This window comes from Neopelma chrysocephalum, unplaced genomic scaffold (assembly GCF_003984885.1).
Source record: "Neopelma chrysocephalum unplaced genomic scaffold, ASM398488v2 Primary Assembly neopelma1_84, whole genome shotgun sequence".
NCBI lineage: Eukaryota > Metazoa > Chordata > Aves > Passeriformes > Pipridae > Neopelma > Neopelma chrysocephalum.
Window position 1 is genome coordinate 1,887,747 of NW_020897746.1, and position 14,218 is coordinate 1,901,964.

At 52.0% G+C, this 14,218-nt stretch overlaps 1 protein-coding gene across 1 annotated transcript in view; it reads left to right on the forward strand.

The window, feature by feature from the left end:
• Window positions 1-2,727: 2,727 nt before the first annotated feature.
• Window positions 2,728-14,218, forward strand: part of USP43 (ubiquitin specific peptidase 43) — a 29,926-nt gene continuing 18,435 nt past the window's right edge. Inside the window, exon 1 of the mRNA XM_027691826.1 lies at window positions 2,728-2,763. Coding sequence (XP_027547627.1) covers window positions 2,728-2,763 — 36 coding nt within the window. The remainder of the gene's footprint in view (window positions 2,764-14,218) is intronic.

Genomic DNA, 14,218 nt, shown 5'->3' on the forward strand with positions numbered 1-14,218 from the left:
AAAGGAAAAAGAGACAATAATACAAGGAAAGTCTGTGGGCCTGGATAATCTGTTTCTTTATGTTCATCAGCTTGGGATGATGGGAAAATCCATGCCTTGAAGGCAGAGACTGGGCAGTCAATGTATGTGATTGACAGTGCCTGTAGCTTGGAATTGCTGCTACAAGTGACTGTAAATGCATCATTAGTGGAGGAGGTGAAGGGCAGGTAATTTTTGCTTAAAAACCCTGGAGCAGGTCTGTGCTCTCATAACAGAGAGTCAGAGTGAGCTATTCTCATTTTCCACTTCAGCAAAGGTCTGAGCTCCAAAACACTGGCTTTGATATGTGCAAATCTCAGGGGGCATGATGTAAAACAATTTCTTCAGCCTTAGTAGTCTTGGAAATCCTTCTAATGCAGAGTATGCTCTTAATCCTTTTTCTTCATTTGTCTCTCCCCTGTATTTGCTTTATCTGCTTTAGTCATCCTTTACAAGCCTCCATCTAACTGTGCTCCAGCACAGATTTTCTTTCTGTAGCTGCTTTGGAGCTCCTCGTCCTGCCCAAAGTGACCTCTATGATTTCATTTCAAAGCACAAAGTTCCTTTTATATCACTGTACTCTCTATTGGGTGACTTCCCAGTTTTCTGGGATGGTACTCTGTGGTTAGGTGTTAATTAGAGTCTAATAATATAATAGCACTCCATTCCTAATAAAATTTTGGAAACATTCCAATACAAATAACAATAAAGTTAGAAAACATGTCGTAGGCATCATACCTGTGCCATTCAACAATTTATTTCCAGCCATGCAAAACAAACACTGTGTACTTCAGCTACTTCATAAAGCAACTTCATAAAGCAATGACCCTGTTCAGTTAGTTACAGTGACACTCCTTTCCTAACATTTAAATAATTTAAGCACAGGAGTTTTATTTAAATTCAGAAGAAATAATTTGACTGGGAAGCTCACATTCAGTTCCTTGCCTTGGTTTGGCTTCCTCCTTGCAGTCTGGTGAGAGCCAAACATTTAATTGTGCTGTGATTTATCTGCTCAGTGCTTTGTTCGTGTGCCCTGAAATTAAGGGTTCAGCGTGCTGTGCTGGTGAGGGCACGGGAAGTTTGGAAGAGGGAGGAATTGAAGGCAGGGCTCCCAGATCTCGGGCTGATGTCCTAATCAATGAGCCATCTTTGTGAGTCATTGTGCACCTCGGCTCTCCTGTAGAGCAGTGACGCAGCAGTGCCTTGTCTCACTGCAAAAAGACATTAGACATGATGAGCCACTCCAGCCCTTCCTGAGAAAAGCACATTAAAGCAGCTCGGGTGATTAACTCTAGAGGATGTGGAGGATGAGGACCTGGATTCTGTTTCACACACGGAGACTGGCACAGGCTCTGCTCAGTTCATCTCTGAATTGACAAAGGCAGCTGAGACCAAATTAAAGCTAAAGGTTGGCTAAGCAGAAACAAGAACTGCAGGGGAGCACTCGCAGTATTCATTGGGAAACACAAAAAAACCTGTTCTGAAATGGGAATGGTTCTGTCAAAATCAGTCATCTGAAAGCTGCCACTTCCAGGGACACTTAAAGGACCTGGATGCTCTGAACATTCATCAAGTGGGAGCTGGAGACCCAGATCCTGTAGTTAACTCAGCATCAGACTGGGAAACGTGGACAGTCAGCTCTCCCTGCTTCTGATGTCAGTGACTAAATCTCTACATTTTCCCTAGGATTTGACCTCGGTGGAATTTAAAAGTGAATGGATTTCGTGAAGTTTGGCCCTGGTGGGCCAGTAAGTGCAAGGTGTGAAAGATCAAGTCCTCAAAGCAGGAAGATTTTTGCTGTTACCACCACTGCGAAAAGAGGTGCTTTCAGACACGTATTTCACATCAAAGATTTAAAGAGCTGGTTTGTATTTACTTTCTGGCATTATGTGGAGCACAAATAGCAGGCAGCTCTTTTTTTATATTCCATTTCAGAAGCTTTGATCTTTAAGGCACCGCTGGAAATATCTCCTGGACCAGAGGCTTTTTCCTACTCGAGAAATGAGTAAACTGAAGCGTGGAAGAGTGAGAATATGACAAACACAAGGTGAAGTGTTAATGGTCAGGGATTTCTGAACCAAGTGGATCACATTCTCAAGAACTCAGATAAGTGTAATGAGGCAGCTGTGAACAACCCACTGGAAAATAGGGGCAGTTGTTGAGATTGAGTGGAGTACGTGTTATAAGAGAAAATAAGAGTTGAGAAAAGCCTTTGACTGAGCTCAGCCAGGACCAGGTGGTACAAGAGCAGATGTTGCTGGTGATTTTCAGGGGAGGGTCTGGGAGGTCAGGGCAGGCAGTTCTGCAGGAGCCTTTGCTGTGTCTTGCGTGAAGACGAAGAAGGACAAGGAGTGTGTCATAACCAGCCTTGATGGAATGTGCAGCATGTGAGATCTTGTGAAGGAGACAGATGAGTGTTGCAAAGCACTTGAAGTGCTGGGAATGTCTCTGTTGGGTCCCTGTGCCCTATTTGGGATATCTCATAGTGAGAAGGAGGGGAAAAAGAGCATTTGGAAACAGAAATTACTAGAAAAAACAATCGAGTCAGGGAGGGCAGAACCTTCAGTGCTAAAAGGAATTCAGAAAACTTTTGACAAACATTTGTCTCGTGTTCTCATATTGGATCCTGCTTGGCCAAGGGGATGGAACAGGTAATTTCCTATTTCCCAGTAGCTCTGTTTTCCAGGACTTTATGACTCTCGTTGAGCTATGGCAGATCTGCAAACTCTCTTCATTGTGGTGAGGGTAAGGAAGCTTTTGCACGGTGAATAGTACCTAGAAAGCATTCAGGATTGAAAAAAATTAGTTCATATGACAGCAGAGCAAAAGTCTCACAAGGCAGCTGTGATGGGTGAGAGAACTAATGACCCCAATAGGCTTCATGAAACCCTGACCTCAGAGTGGGACCTGAGAAATATCCAGGTTGAAAGAGAGATTTGAGTACAGCACAGGCAGAGATAGTTCAGGCAGACAAAGTTTGAGTTCTGACCCTATTGCTTTTTCCTCATTTGGGGGTGTTTTGCAGCTGTTTTATAAGAAAACAAATCATTTGACCCCACTCCTCTTTCAGATGTGTGTGTTGCCATCCTGAAGGGTACCAGACAGTCCATGGTAAGAAAAACTGCAGGAATTCTGTTTGCAGAAACTCCAAAACACAAACTCTGGGGCTTGTTCCGTGGTGAAACTCCTGTGCCCCCACAGAAGGTTGTGTTACAGAGCAGGGCTGAAATCTGTGGGGTCTCCATGCACAGCCCTCCCTCTGCTCTGCTCTCCAGATGAGCTCCTGGGAAGCGCCAGAGAAGTGGGAGGGTCTGTGCCAGGGGCCATCAGTGGGTTGGACATCACATCAGATGGGCCACACTTTGTCACAGGTGAGGGGGTGGGTAAAACCAGAAAAGAGGAGGTTATGCCAAGACCAGGAAAAGCAGAGCAGTGAAGCCAGGATCTCAGAATGGAAGGAAAAAATTAAAAGGAGAGGTCAGCTAAAGGGGAAAATAAAATGAACCACTGAAGAAAACCACTTAGAAAAGGGCTGTGATTCAGCCTGGGGAGATGCTGAGGTTCAGTCTTGCAAGGTGTAAAGTAAAAGTGAAGACAGGGCTCAAACCTCTCTGGGGAATGCAGGGTTTCCTCGTGCCCTGCTCCTCCTTTAGTTCAGTGCTGTTCTCCGTGCACTCCAGTGATTTGTTCGAGTGACCTACTCCAGAATCCTGGCAGCCTGTCAGGTTACAACAGGAATGACTCCAGGCTCCAGCCAGCCTCAGGCTCACATGTTCCTCACCAGTGTGACATCTCTTCTGGGAGCCCAGCCCTCGCACAGGGGAGCTGTGGGATTGTGTGCCTTGGCTTTAGCTAAAACCCCACAGATTTACCGTCAGTTCTTTTCGATTAACCTGGTAAATGAATGTTGGTTAAGAGCATTTTGAAGGCCCTCTGTGTTATTGGCACCAGTTGCTGGCCAGAGCTCACTGTTGGTGCAGACCCTGGGCACTGTCCTGGCACTGACTCTGTACTTCAGCTGGAAAGAAGTAGTTATTGCCATAATGCCCAAAGCAACATATCCCACCCTGCCCAAATCAAATGGGTGCCTGAGTATTCCCCTGCCTGTGGGGACAAGGGGAATGGCCTTAAGCAGAAGGAGGGAAGGTTTAGATTCGGTATTAGGAAGAAATTCTTTAATACGAGGGTGGTGAGGCACTGGCACAGAGAGGTTGTGGACTCCCTGTCCCTGGAAGTGTTCAAGGCCAGGTTGGACAGGGCTAGTGGTCTAGTGGAAGGTGTTCCTGCACATGGCAGCACATGGAATGAGATGATCTTTAAGATCCTTTCCAAACCAAGGCATTCTGGGATTCTGGGATTCCAGGTGGTGCTGGTCTGGTCTGGGATTCCCCAGGCTTGCACAAACAGCTGGAGCAGGAACTGTCAGGCTGCTGCTTCCTCAGCCAGTCCAAGTGATCCTTTTCTCTTACAGCTGAGGTAATTCTAAAGCATTTTTACGTTAAGAGGAGACACTATTTTTATATGGTATGCATTTATCAGATTCTCCAGAGAGCCCCTATAGCACTGACTAAACAGGTCTGACTTTTTCAGGGCAGCTACGAATCTGCTGCTCCTTTTAGATTGGTGTGAAAGGTTTCATCACTTCTGAAAATCATCTTGGCTGTTGTTATAACACTTACATGTTGTTACTGCCACCTTTCCTGATAGTCTTCTGGCACAGCCTGACTTGTATCTCTGCTCAGTTTTGTAGGCTCTCTCTTGCTTTCACGTGGTCTCTCCTCCCTCCCCCCTTCTCACCCTGCCTTTAATGAATGACTTGTTGTGTAAATTCAGTCTTCTGTGTTTATTTTAATTTGTCTGGTCCTGATTAAGGAAAAAGCCCTCAGCTCCAACTCTGGCATTTAACTGGGAAGCTCTTTTGAGTCAAGATTTTAAATCCACATTCTCAAAGGAATACAAGGATGTCGGGGCTTCTTCTTTTGCTGTGTCCAATTTAAAACTCTCTTCAGGGGCCTGGTTTTCAAGAGTGAGAGTGCAGTCAGTTCTAAAAATGTCTGGGTGTTTCCAGCTAGACACACTCAAATTCCTGGTTGCTTGCCTAATTTTTCAAACAGGCTCCAAATTTCCATGGAATAGGTATTTGTACTTTTACTTAATATCATATCTAGTATTAAAAGCAACAGCTCTCAAGGTACTGTTTGTTTAAAGATCAGTGTAGGCAGCAGCCTGTGTAGTGATGCAAGTGAAGTGAGTATTTTTCTTGCAGGCATTGAAGACCTGTGAGAATTCTGTCATCAATTAAAATGCAGCAAAATGTTGCAGTCCTTAATGTTAAGGATTTTAGATGTTTTAGTTAATAAAGATGATTTACAGGCAGTGACAAAATAGGTAGTGTCACACCTGTGCTGACAGTATTAGCTGTTCTGGTAGGCAAAGGAGGACAGAGATTTAAATGTATGATTGCTCATTTTTCTTCATTTTGTGCCACTAAAAATGTTTCCTGCTCATAGCACAGTGAAGGTGGATCATTTTGGACTGGCCTGGAGGGTATCTGTGCACCTCTGTTGTCCATCAAATACTATGCAAATATATTCCTTCTGGCTGAAATATCTCTGCTCTCATTAACGAAGCCTTTAGCAAAGGAATTAAGTCATTCCTTCCTCTTTCCCTTTGGGGTTGAGCCTTGATGCTCTGCAGCAATAAACACTCCAGCAGGTTCTACAAGCTCGGCAGCAACGCTCGCTGTGGTTTGGAAGGCAGGATCCAACCACTGGAATGTGGGACAGGCAGGCAAAATGTTTGTGCTTGTGCTGGGGGAATACAGACGAGCAGTGGAGCCTGTGAGAGCCAACCAGGCAGTCCTGAAGACCCATGTCACCACCAGCTGCTCACGGTGCAGGATTAGGAGATGCAGAACACTGTCTGTCAGAGCCCCACCTCAGCAAAGCCACTCTGTCCCCATCAGATCACACCAAACCTTCACTGCAGGTGTGGGGAGGATCCAAGTGCCCACTGGGGAGCCACAGGCCTGTTTTGGTGTGGCTGCTCCCAGGCTGTAAAGACCAGAGCCCTGGACTCTCCTCCTGCTCCAGCTGGTTCTTCGTGCCTCGGAGGCAGCAAAGTGAGACGGGCGTTCCTGACTCCCCTGGCCACTGTCACCCTCTGGAACTGTGGCTGCTGAACCACATTTTCTGTTTGTGACAGCAGCCAGGCAGCTCAGGCTCTTCCACTCTCCAGACTGGAAATCTGGGAGCAGAGGTTCTTTGGAGGAACCCTGCCCTGCTCAGATTGCTTTCGGGTGGGAAGCAGCATCACTTTATTGAAACCAGGGCAGATTTTAGACAGGGACACTGGCTGGGCTCTCTTGCTGCAGTGTAGCAGCTGATGTAGGTCACTGCCCAGGGTGGTTGGTGCAGTGGCAGCAGCAGCATCTCCCCTGTCCTGTGGCACACTATGCCCCGTTAGCCTCTCACCCCAGTGTCCACACACAAAGCTGTGCCATCACATCCTTACTGCTGTGGGGGCAGATGATTTGGGACACATTCCCACGAAGGAAATAGGGGCGATAACCCCACAGGTTGTGACTGCAAGTAGCTGTGTGACCATCCAGGCTTCCCCAGCAGTGCGCTGCTACATGGCAGCTTGGCAGCACCTCTTCCCCCAGCACAACTTTGTCCCTCCCAGCACATCTCACAAGTGCTAAGAGCTCTGCACGCTCCACACCAGCACATCCCAGGTCCCCAGGGAGCCCCTGGAGCAGTACAAATGGATGTGACCTACATGAATAACTCCAGGAGCAGATATGCACAGCAACCTGTGCTGCTCCTTGCCAGCGGCCGGCTTGTGTTTGGCAAACACGAGCTGCAACTTCCTCTTTCTGCACTGCCTGACAGCAGGCACGTTGTGCTGTACAGCAGGAATGTGTCATTAAGCTGTCATGAGTCATGAAGAACAGCTGGTGGATAATGGAGATCTCCAGCTCCTGTGTGCAGGATCAGCCATAAGGAGTGTGCTGGGGATGGCAGTGCCCCCGTCTATGCCCAGGCAAAGGCAGCTGATGCTGCTCCAGTCATATCCGCAGAAGCAAAGAGGTGTCACTGGCAGAAGATGTGTTTGCACACCCGCTGCATCTGCTCCTGACACCTCAGCCCCCACATCTTGCCAAATTTTCTCTTGCAGAAGTGCACAGGCACTGTTGTTGCACCACCTCCCCTACGCTGCCTTGACTGACTCCAGAGATGTTGAAGCAGAGTTAAATTCTGGCCCCTGAGGGCCTGGGGGAGTGGATGAAGGGAATATCAGTGAAAGTCAGGAATGTACTAGGTTTTGGAAATGGCTTTATTTACTATTGTGTGGGGAAATAAAAGAAAGTTGTGTTAAACACATCTCAGTGCTATCCAACTCTCAGGGAAAACAGCCGTCGGCTCTCAGAGTTGTGCCAGGGAGGGACACCCAGGTGCCAGCTGTGCCATCAGTGCTGGGATAAGAGCCCTTGACCAGTAAGAATTTGGCTCCAGCCCCCTGATGCCACCCCCACAGTGAGTTCTCTTTCTCCCAGGTTCAGGCCATGGACACCACTGAAAGGCTTCACCCTCCTCGCCTTCCTGTTCTCAGCACAAAACCTTCACACTAAGGGGTTTTAACACACGAGCATCTGAAATTTGTACTTTTGTTGTTGGTTTTCACATGCCTCAGCACCTCGTGGCATCTGCTTGTGTGGAGATGGATTCCCTGGTGCTCATCCCCTCAGGTGCCCAAATGCACAGCCAAGCTGGGATGATGCAGCAGGAGAAGAGGAGCCCCTCCCTGGGCTAAACAGGGGCAGCAAGTCCCTGGGGAATTCAGCCCACCAGAACCTTTCCAAGGAAGGCCACAGCATGGATATCCTGCTGGAGGCTGCAGGGCAAAGCCGTTGTGGTGTCCCAGCCCTAAACAATGGGATTTAGCAGGAGGCATCCCCTTGATCTGCTGGCAAGGAGCAGGGGGGCTCCACTTGGTCCCTGGACCTTTGGCCGCTGCCCTCTGCTCTGTCCAGTCAGTCTGGACTTTGCAGGTCCTTCAAGGCTTGTTCATGTGCATTCTGGTTGCTCTCCAGGCACCCAGGCTTTCCTCTGCCAGGCAGGGGGCAGTCAGGGAGGGATGGCATTTGGCTCTGTTCTCCTCCAGCAGCTCCCAGACCAGCTGGCTGGGAGCTAAAGGTTGAACAGTACTTGCCAATCCTCTGGAGAAGGAGGACACCTCCTTTTCTGGTGCAGCTCAGCATCTCCAGCCAGGCAGGCCACGGATCTCTTGGGAGACCTGTGATGAATTGCAGTGGCCACAAGTGATGGCTCTGTGGAGATCCCTGCTGGGTGGTGTGTCCATACCCTGAAGTTGTAGGAGTTCCACCAGGAAAGGGGGGAACTGCTGCTGCCTGTTACAGTCTTGAGCACCCACAGCTCCCTCGTCCCCTGGACGTGCCTTCCCTGGCTGCTGGCCCGTAGCTGAGATCCTGGAGACCCATTTACACTGGAGCTGAACCAGCTCCTCACCCTTCCCTGTGGACATGCCTCCCCTTGCCTCACACTGGGTTTCTGCTGGTGCTCTCAGCTCTACCCTGTTGCCAAGCCATGTAGTTTCATGTGTGTAGATCTGTAAGGTGGTTTATTGATCCTGGAGATACCCAAGGTGCGAGGCTGGTTTCCAGCTGAGGCCTCAGAGTTCCCCCAGCCTGACCTGGGGGAGCCTCAGGTGGTTTCCACAGCACAAACCCTGTTCAGTGCTGGTGTATCAGGGCTCAGCTGCCTCTTCTCACCCCCAGGTTCAGTGCTTGCTGTGGAGATCCCATCATCTCAGTTCAGGGGGATAATGGGAGGAAAGAGCCCGGAGACACCTGCTCAGTGAGGCAGCCAGGGATGGTACAGATGCATTAAAACCAGAGTGAAATTGCTGCAAACAAAGTGCAGAAGTTCCTGCAGCTCGGGGTTATCTCCTGCTTTCATGTTCAGAACCGACGGAGCATGTTCATGGCTATTCATCAGCACGAGGCCAGGTCCCTGGAAAAGCAGCTTTTACCTGCCTTGATGCTGTCCCTCCTCAAACACGCTCCCAAAAAAGGCAGGACCCATGCATCTTTAATCGGGGCACTAAACAACTCAGCTTGCTATCTATAATTTAATCCTACTTGGAGAGGCTGGAAAAGGAGGTGTTTCGGCAGGAGGGAGATTCCTCTGCCTGCCTTCAGCCATAAAACTGGTGCAGGCAGGGAGAGGGGCGGAGGTGCAGGCAGGGAGAGGGGCAGAGGTACAGAAAGTGAGGGGGCAGAGGTGCAGGCAGGGAGAGGGGCAGAGGGGCAGGGAGGAGAGGGGAAGAGGTGCAGGCGGGAAAAGGGGAGGGACAGGCAGGAGAGGGGAAAAAGTGCAGGGAGGCAGAGGGGCAGAGGTGCAGGCGGGGAAAGGGCAGGGAGAGGGGAAAAGATCCGGGCAGGGAGAGGGGAAAAGATCCAGGCAGGCAGAGGGGCAGAGGTGCAGGCAGGGAAAGGGCAGCGATACAGGTAGGGAAAGGGGCAGAGGTACAGCCAGAGAGTGGGGCAGAGGTGCAGGCAGGCAGAGGGGCAGAGGTGCAGGCAGGGAGGGAGAGGGACAGTGGTACAGGCGGGGAGGGGGCAGAGGTGTAGGCAGGGAGGGGGCAGAGATGTAGGCACAGAGAGGGGCAGATGGGCAGGGAGGAGAGGGGCAGAGGTGCAGGCAGGAAAAGGGCAGGGAGACGGGAAAAGATGCAGGTAGGGAGAGGGGCAGAGGTGCAGACAGGGAGAGAGAGGGACAGTGGTGCAGGCGGGGAGGGGGCAGAGGTGTAGGCACGGAGAGGGGCAGATGGGCAGGGAGGAGAGGGGCAGAGGTGCAGGCAGGAAAAGGGCAGCACTACAGGCAGGGAGAGGGGCAGATGTGCAGGTAGAGAGAGGGACAGCGAGATGTACAGCATCCAGAGCAGGCTGGTTCCCCCAGAGCCGCCCTGCCTCCCCCCCTCACCTGCCCGCGGGCTGCGAGCCCCGGCGGCAGGATGGGGGTTGTTGAAAGCAGTTTCCACTCCGCCGCACAGATGTTCCCAGCCCGTGCCAAGAGAGCGGGAGAGGCTTAAAGAAAGAAAACATTGTCCTGTGGCAAAGCCCAGCGAGCATGTAGGAAGATTTCTCTTTTTTTGTTATAACCATTATGATTTGGCAGCGTGAAAATGGATTTCTCTCGGGCCTGAATCAGCTCAGCTCCAACCTATTCAGGATTTTATCCTAGTGCTCATCCCAATATCCAAGTGCCTCCCTGGCATGGAGGCTCATGCCCAGCCAGAGGGAACATTTCTAGTGCCATCCTGTCACCGTGTCTCCCTCATCAAACCCAAACTATCCGTGTTTTCATATTCATCCCATCTGTCTGGTGTCCAAAGCACTGGGACAATTCATGCCATAACAGCAAGGAATTTTCCATAATAGTGACCAAGCATTTCCCCCTTTTCTTTCTCCCCCCCCCCACTTTTTCCCTGCTCTACATTTACTCCAAAGTCTAAGCCTGGTACAGAGAAAACAGGAGCTGGAAAGGCAGAGGCTGGAGACAGCCAGGAGATCCCAAAAAAGGCATTTTAGGGAGAAAGTGCTGATGCAACCCAGCGGTGCTGTTGTGCTGCAGAGCCGATAAATATTTGATTTAGCCTGAATAGGAAGGCATCGCATTCAGAATGATCTGAAGAAGAGGGAAGATCACAAATACAATATTATTGAAAGGAAGATTAGCATTCCTGGAGCTCACCCCGGCGTGCAAATTGCCTTAGATTGGAATAAACTGGTGTTACCTGTTGGAAAGGTACCACTGGCTGCACTGGGCTGGGTGGGCTGTGCTGCAAGTCACAGGATGCCTGTGCCTGGTGCTTGGAAAGACACTGAGATAAAAATCCAGCAGATTTTCAAGTCCTTGGCTGACGTGTGCTGTCAGCATTCTCTGCACTGGCATTGCTGGGCACAGCTGGGGGGCTGACAGGGCCCTGGGAAAGCCACTTTCATTACCCAATACTTTCAAATTATGGCAGGTTTGGGTTTTTTTGACTTGACTGTATTTCACTGTCACATTTTAGACTCTTTCCCTTTCATGTGTTCATCAGGTCTCGCTTTCCATCCATCCCCTTCCAACAAACACCGGGTTCTGATCCGACTCTCTCAATCCATTCCTGCCTCTCGGACTCTCCACTCCCCTCACTTTTTCTTTCGATTTTTCCTCGCTTTCTTTAACAAGTTGCTCTGGATTTCTGGTTCCACTTAGCTCAGCATTAAGCCCTGCTCGGGTTCCCTCCCTCACTCCCACCACTGCTGTTCTGGCTCGTGTGGGATGCTGCCGGGCTCGAGTGTCCAGCCAAAACCAACCAGAGAGAAACAACAAGTACTTTCCTTGTCAGTGAGCTGGGAGTTTTCTAGAGCCGATAAACCCATTCTTCCCACACTGCGTGAAGCACAACCTGCCTTTGTTAAATAATTCAGAGAGAAAAAATCCCCATGTCCTCATGCAAATGCTCTGGTAGATCCCAGTTTCCATCTCCTCGGGCTCTACAGCAGAGTTTGCAGTGGATGGGTCTGTGAGCGGGGCCAGGAATCTGCTGGGGGTCCCAGGGAGTGCTCAGGACTCTGCTTTATGGATTGTGACCTTTGTATAGGATAAGGGACTCTAATATTGAGGATGTATTTCCCAAAAGAGCATTTTATCTACTGGCCTGATAAAGATGGATTTCACAGCTCTCTGGCCAGGAGGATGCTGAGAAATGAGCTTTAACCGTGGGTTCAGAGCCAGTTCAAGAGTCAAATCTCTGAACTTGGGAGTGTTTGTAGCTGGAATTTTTGCTCAGCTCTGGTGCTGACTTCCTTGACTGCCTGGGACAGCGAGACCCCCCCACAGTGCCAACAGCTTTCCTCAGCCAGGCTGGGAGCAGTGAGCCAACATGGTGCCAGTGGGTTTATCCAGGAGCAGACCCTGCACAGAACCACCACACCACATCCCACCAGCCCAGGCCACCCAAGGGTGGGCTCCACCACACCAGACAGGGCTGCTTCCCGCCGTCATTCCCACCTCCTTGGGAGGAAAGACTGAGCACCCAGGCTGGCCCCAGGGCAGCAGCCCCCCCGGGACAGAGATCTGGATAACTCCTAGAAGGGGGCTGCTTCCCTGGGAGGCCTGGCAGGGGTTCACCCCACCAGTGCCAGGCTCTCGGGGGACATCCCGTACCCATCAGGGCTGGCTGTCGGTGGGAGGAGAACTTCAGCTGGGCTCAGCCCTCTCTCCTCTCTGGATAAGCAGGGGCTACTTGTGGTAGAGCCATCCCCAGAGGATCCATGGGTGGTTGATCCCCCTCCATCAGCTCAGCATCACCAGGACACGATGGATTTAGTCTGAGACCACTCCTGGCCCCAGTGGCAGCGCCCAGCCCTCTGCCCTCCTTCATGCCCAGCACACTGACAGCTGCCAGCCCAGTGTCCCCCAGGGAAGTCACCATCTCCCTGCCACCACCTCACCTGAGCTCACAGCCCCCAGCACAGGGACACCTGGCCTGCAGGGAGGAGGGATCATGACACCCTAGCCCTTCCTCCATCATTTTGGTCCATCTCTTCTAAGTCACGTCATCACCAGCTGTGTCCAGGGCAGGGCTTGCAGCACATCCCTGTGCCTGGGGTGCTGGTGGTGCCTCATTCCTCTGCAGGGCGGGGAAGATGGTGGGAATGCTGCCTGGCACAGCAGATCCTTCCCTGGGACATAGGGAGATGCTGCTGGATGCTGCCAAGGCCTTCAGGGATGGAAGAGCCTGCAGCACCCAAAATCAAGCTTAGCCCCCCCCAGGGACCCCCTCCCCGGTTCAGCATCAGCCTTGGCAGTTCCTCAGGGACAGAAGAGCTGCTTGGCTCCAAAGGGACCCCCCCTGCCCTGCAGTAAGGTGGCACTTAGTGTCACCCCTGCCTGGCAGAGGGACTTCCTTGCTGCTCTGTCCCTTCCCAGCCCTGTGGCCCTGGACAGCAGCTGCTGGGATGTGCTGGGGTTCATTGGCACACTGGGCAGCCCTGCTGCCTCCCATCTCTGCTCCAGGCTGTTATCCCGGAGGGTTGGTGGGAGCCATCAGAGCAGTCCTGAGTGAGAGTTCATCTTGGGGCTGCTGGCAGAGGAGTGCCAGCCTCATGTATCTGGACTGACTTTGGCAATTTGAGTCCCCCAGAGCTGTTTGAAGAGAAATGTGCTGCTGTGGGGCTGTGGGTGAGTGGAAGGCAAGTTACTGCAGAAGCAACTGGTCCTGCTGCAGACCCCCTCCTTGTGCTGGCATGGTGCCATGGGACAGGTCCAGCTGGACCAGGGCACTAATCCATCTGAAAGCCACCTGTAAACCCCACGGTGGGTTTTCTCTGCTGAAGGTGCTGCAGATGGAGAGCAGGGAGCTGACCTGGTGGCTTCGGACACCCTTCGTCCTCCAACCACACAGGGAGGGCTCAGGAGGCACCATCCCTCCCCAGACAGGCTCTGCCAGACCCCAAATGGGCACCTGAGCGTGGTGCCAGATGATGTAGGGTGGGAAGGAGGTGGGCAAAGCCTCCAGGCTTTGCCAGCGCTGAGTTGGCAACTCTCGTTTTGTGTCTCTGTGTGGAGGAACCCTCGTTATGTGCCAAAACCTCAGTGTGGTGGGTGCAGAGGTGACCATTGTCCCACTGTCCCAGCTGAGAACATCCAGAGGTGGCAGAATTGGGGCATCTCACAATCAGCCTGAGGTGATGCTGAGGGCAGCAGGGCAGCACCTGTGGAGCGTTGCTGGGATTCCTGGGAAAATCCAGGGACCGTGGAGGGGGCAGAGGGCTGGGTCACCCCGGGGTGATGCTGGGGGTGGAGGGCTGGGGTAACAGAGGTGATGCTGGGGGTGGAGGGCTGGGTCACCCCAGGGTGATGCTGGGAGTGGAGGGCTGGGGCACCCCAGGGTGATGCTGGGGGTGGAGGGCTGGGGCAGCCGGGGTGATGCCGGGGGCACCAGGCAGGCGGGGCTCGGCCGCCCGTGCCTCCAGCGGCAGCTCCCCGCTCTCCCCCCTCCTCCTCCTCTCCGCTCCCTCTTCCTCCTCCTCCCGTCTCCGTCTCCCTCTCCCGAACCAGCCCGGCCGGGGGAGGAGCCGGCCGCGCACAAAACCTCCCGCCCGGCCCCTCCGGGCCCCGCACCG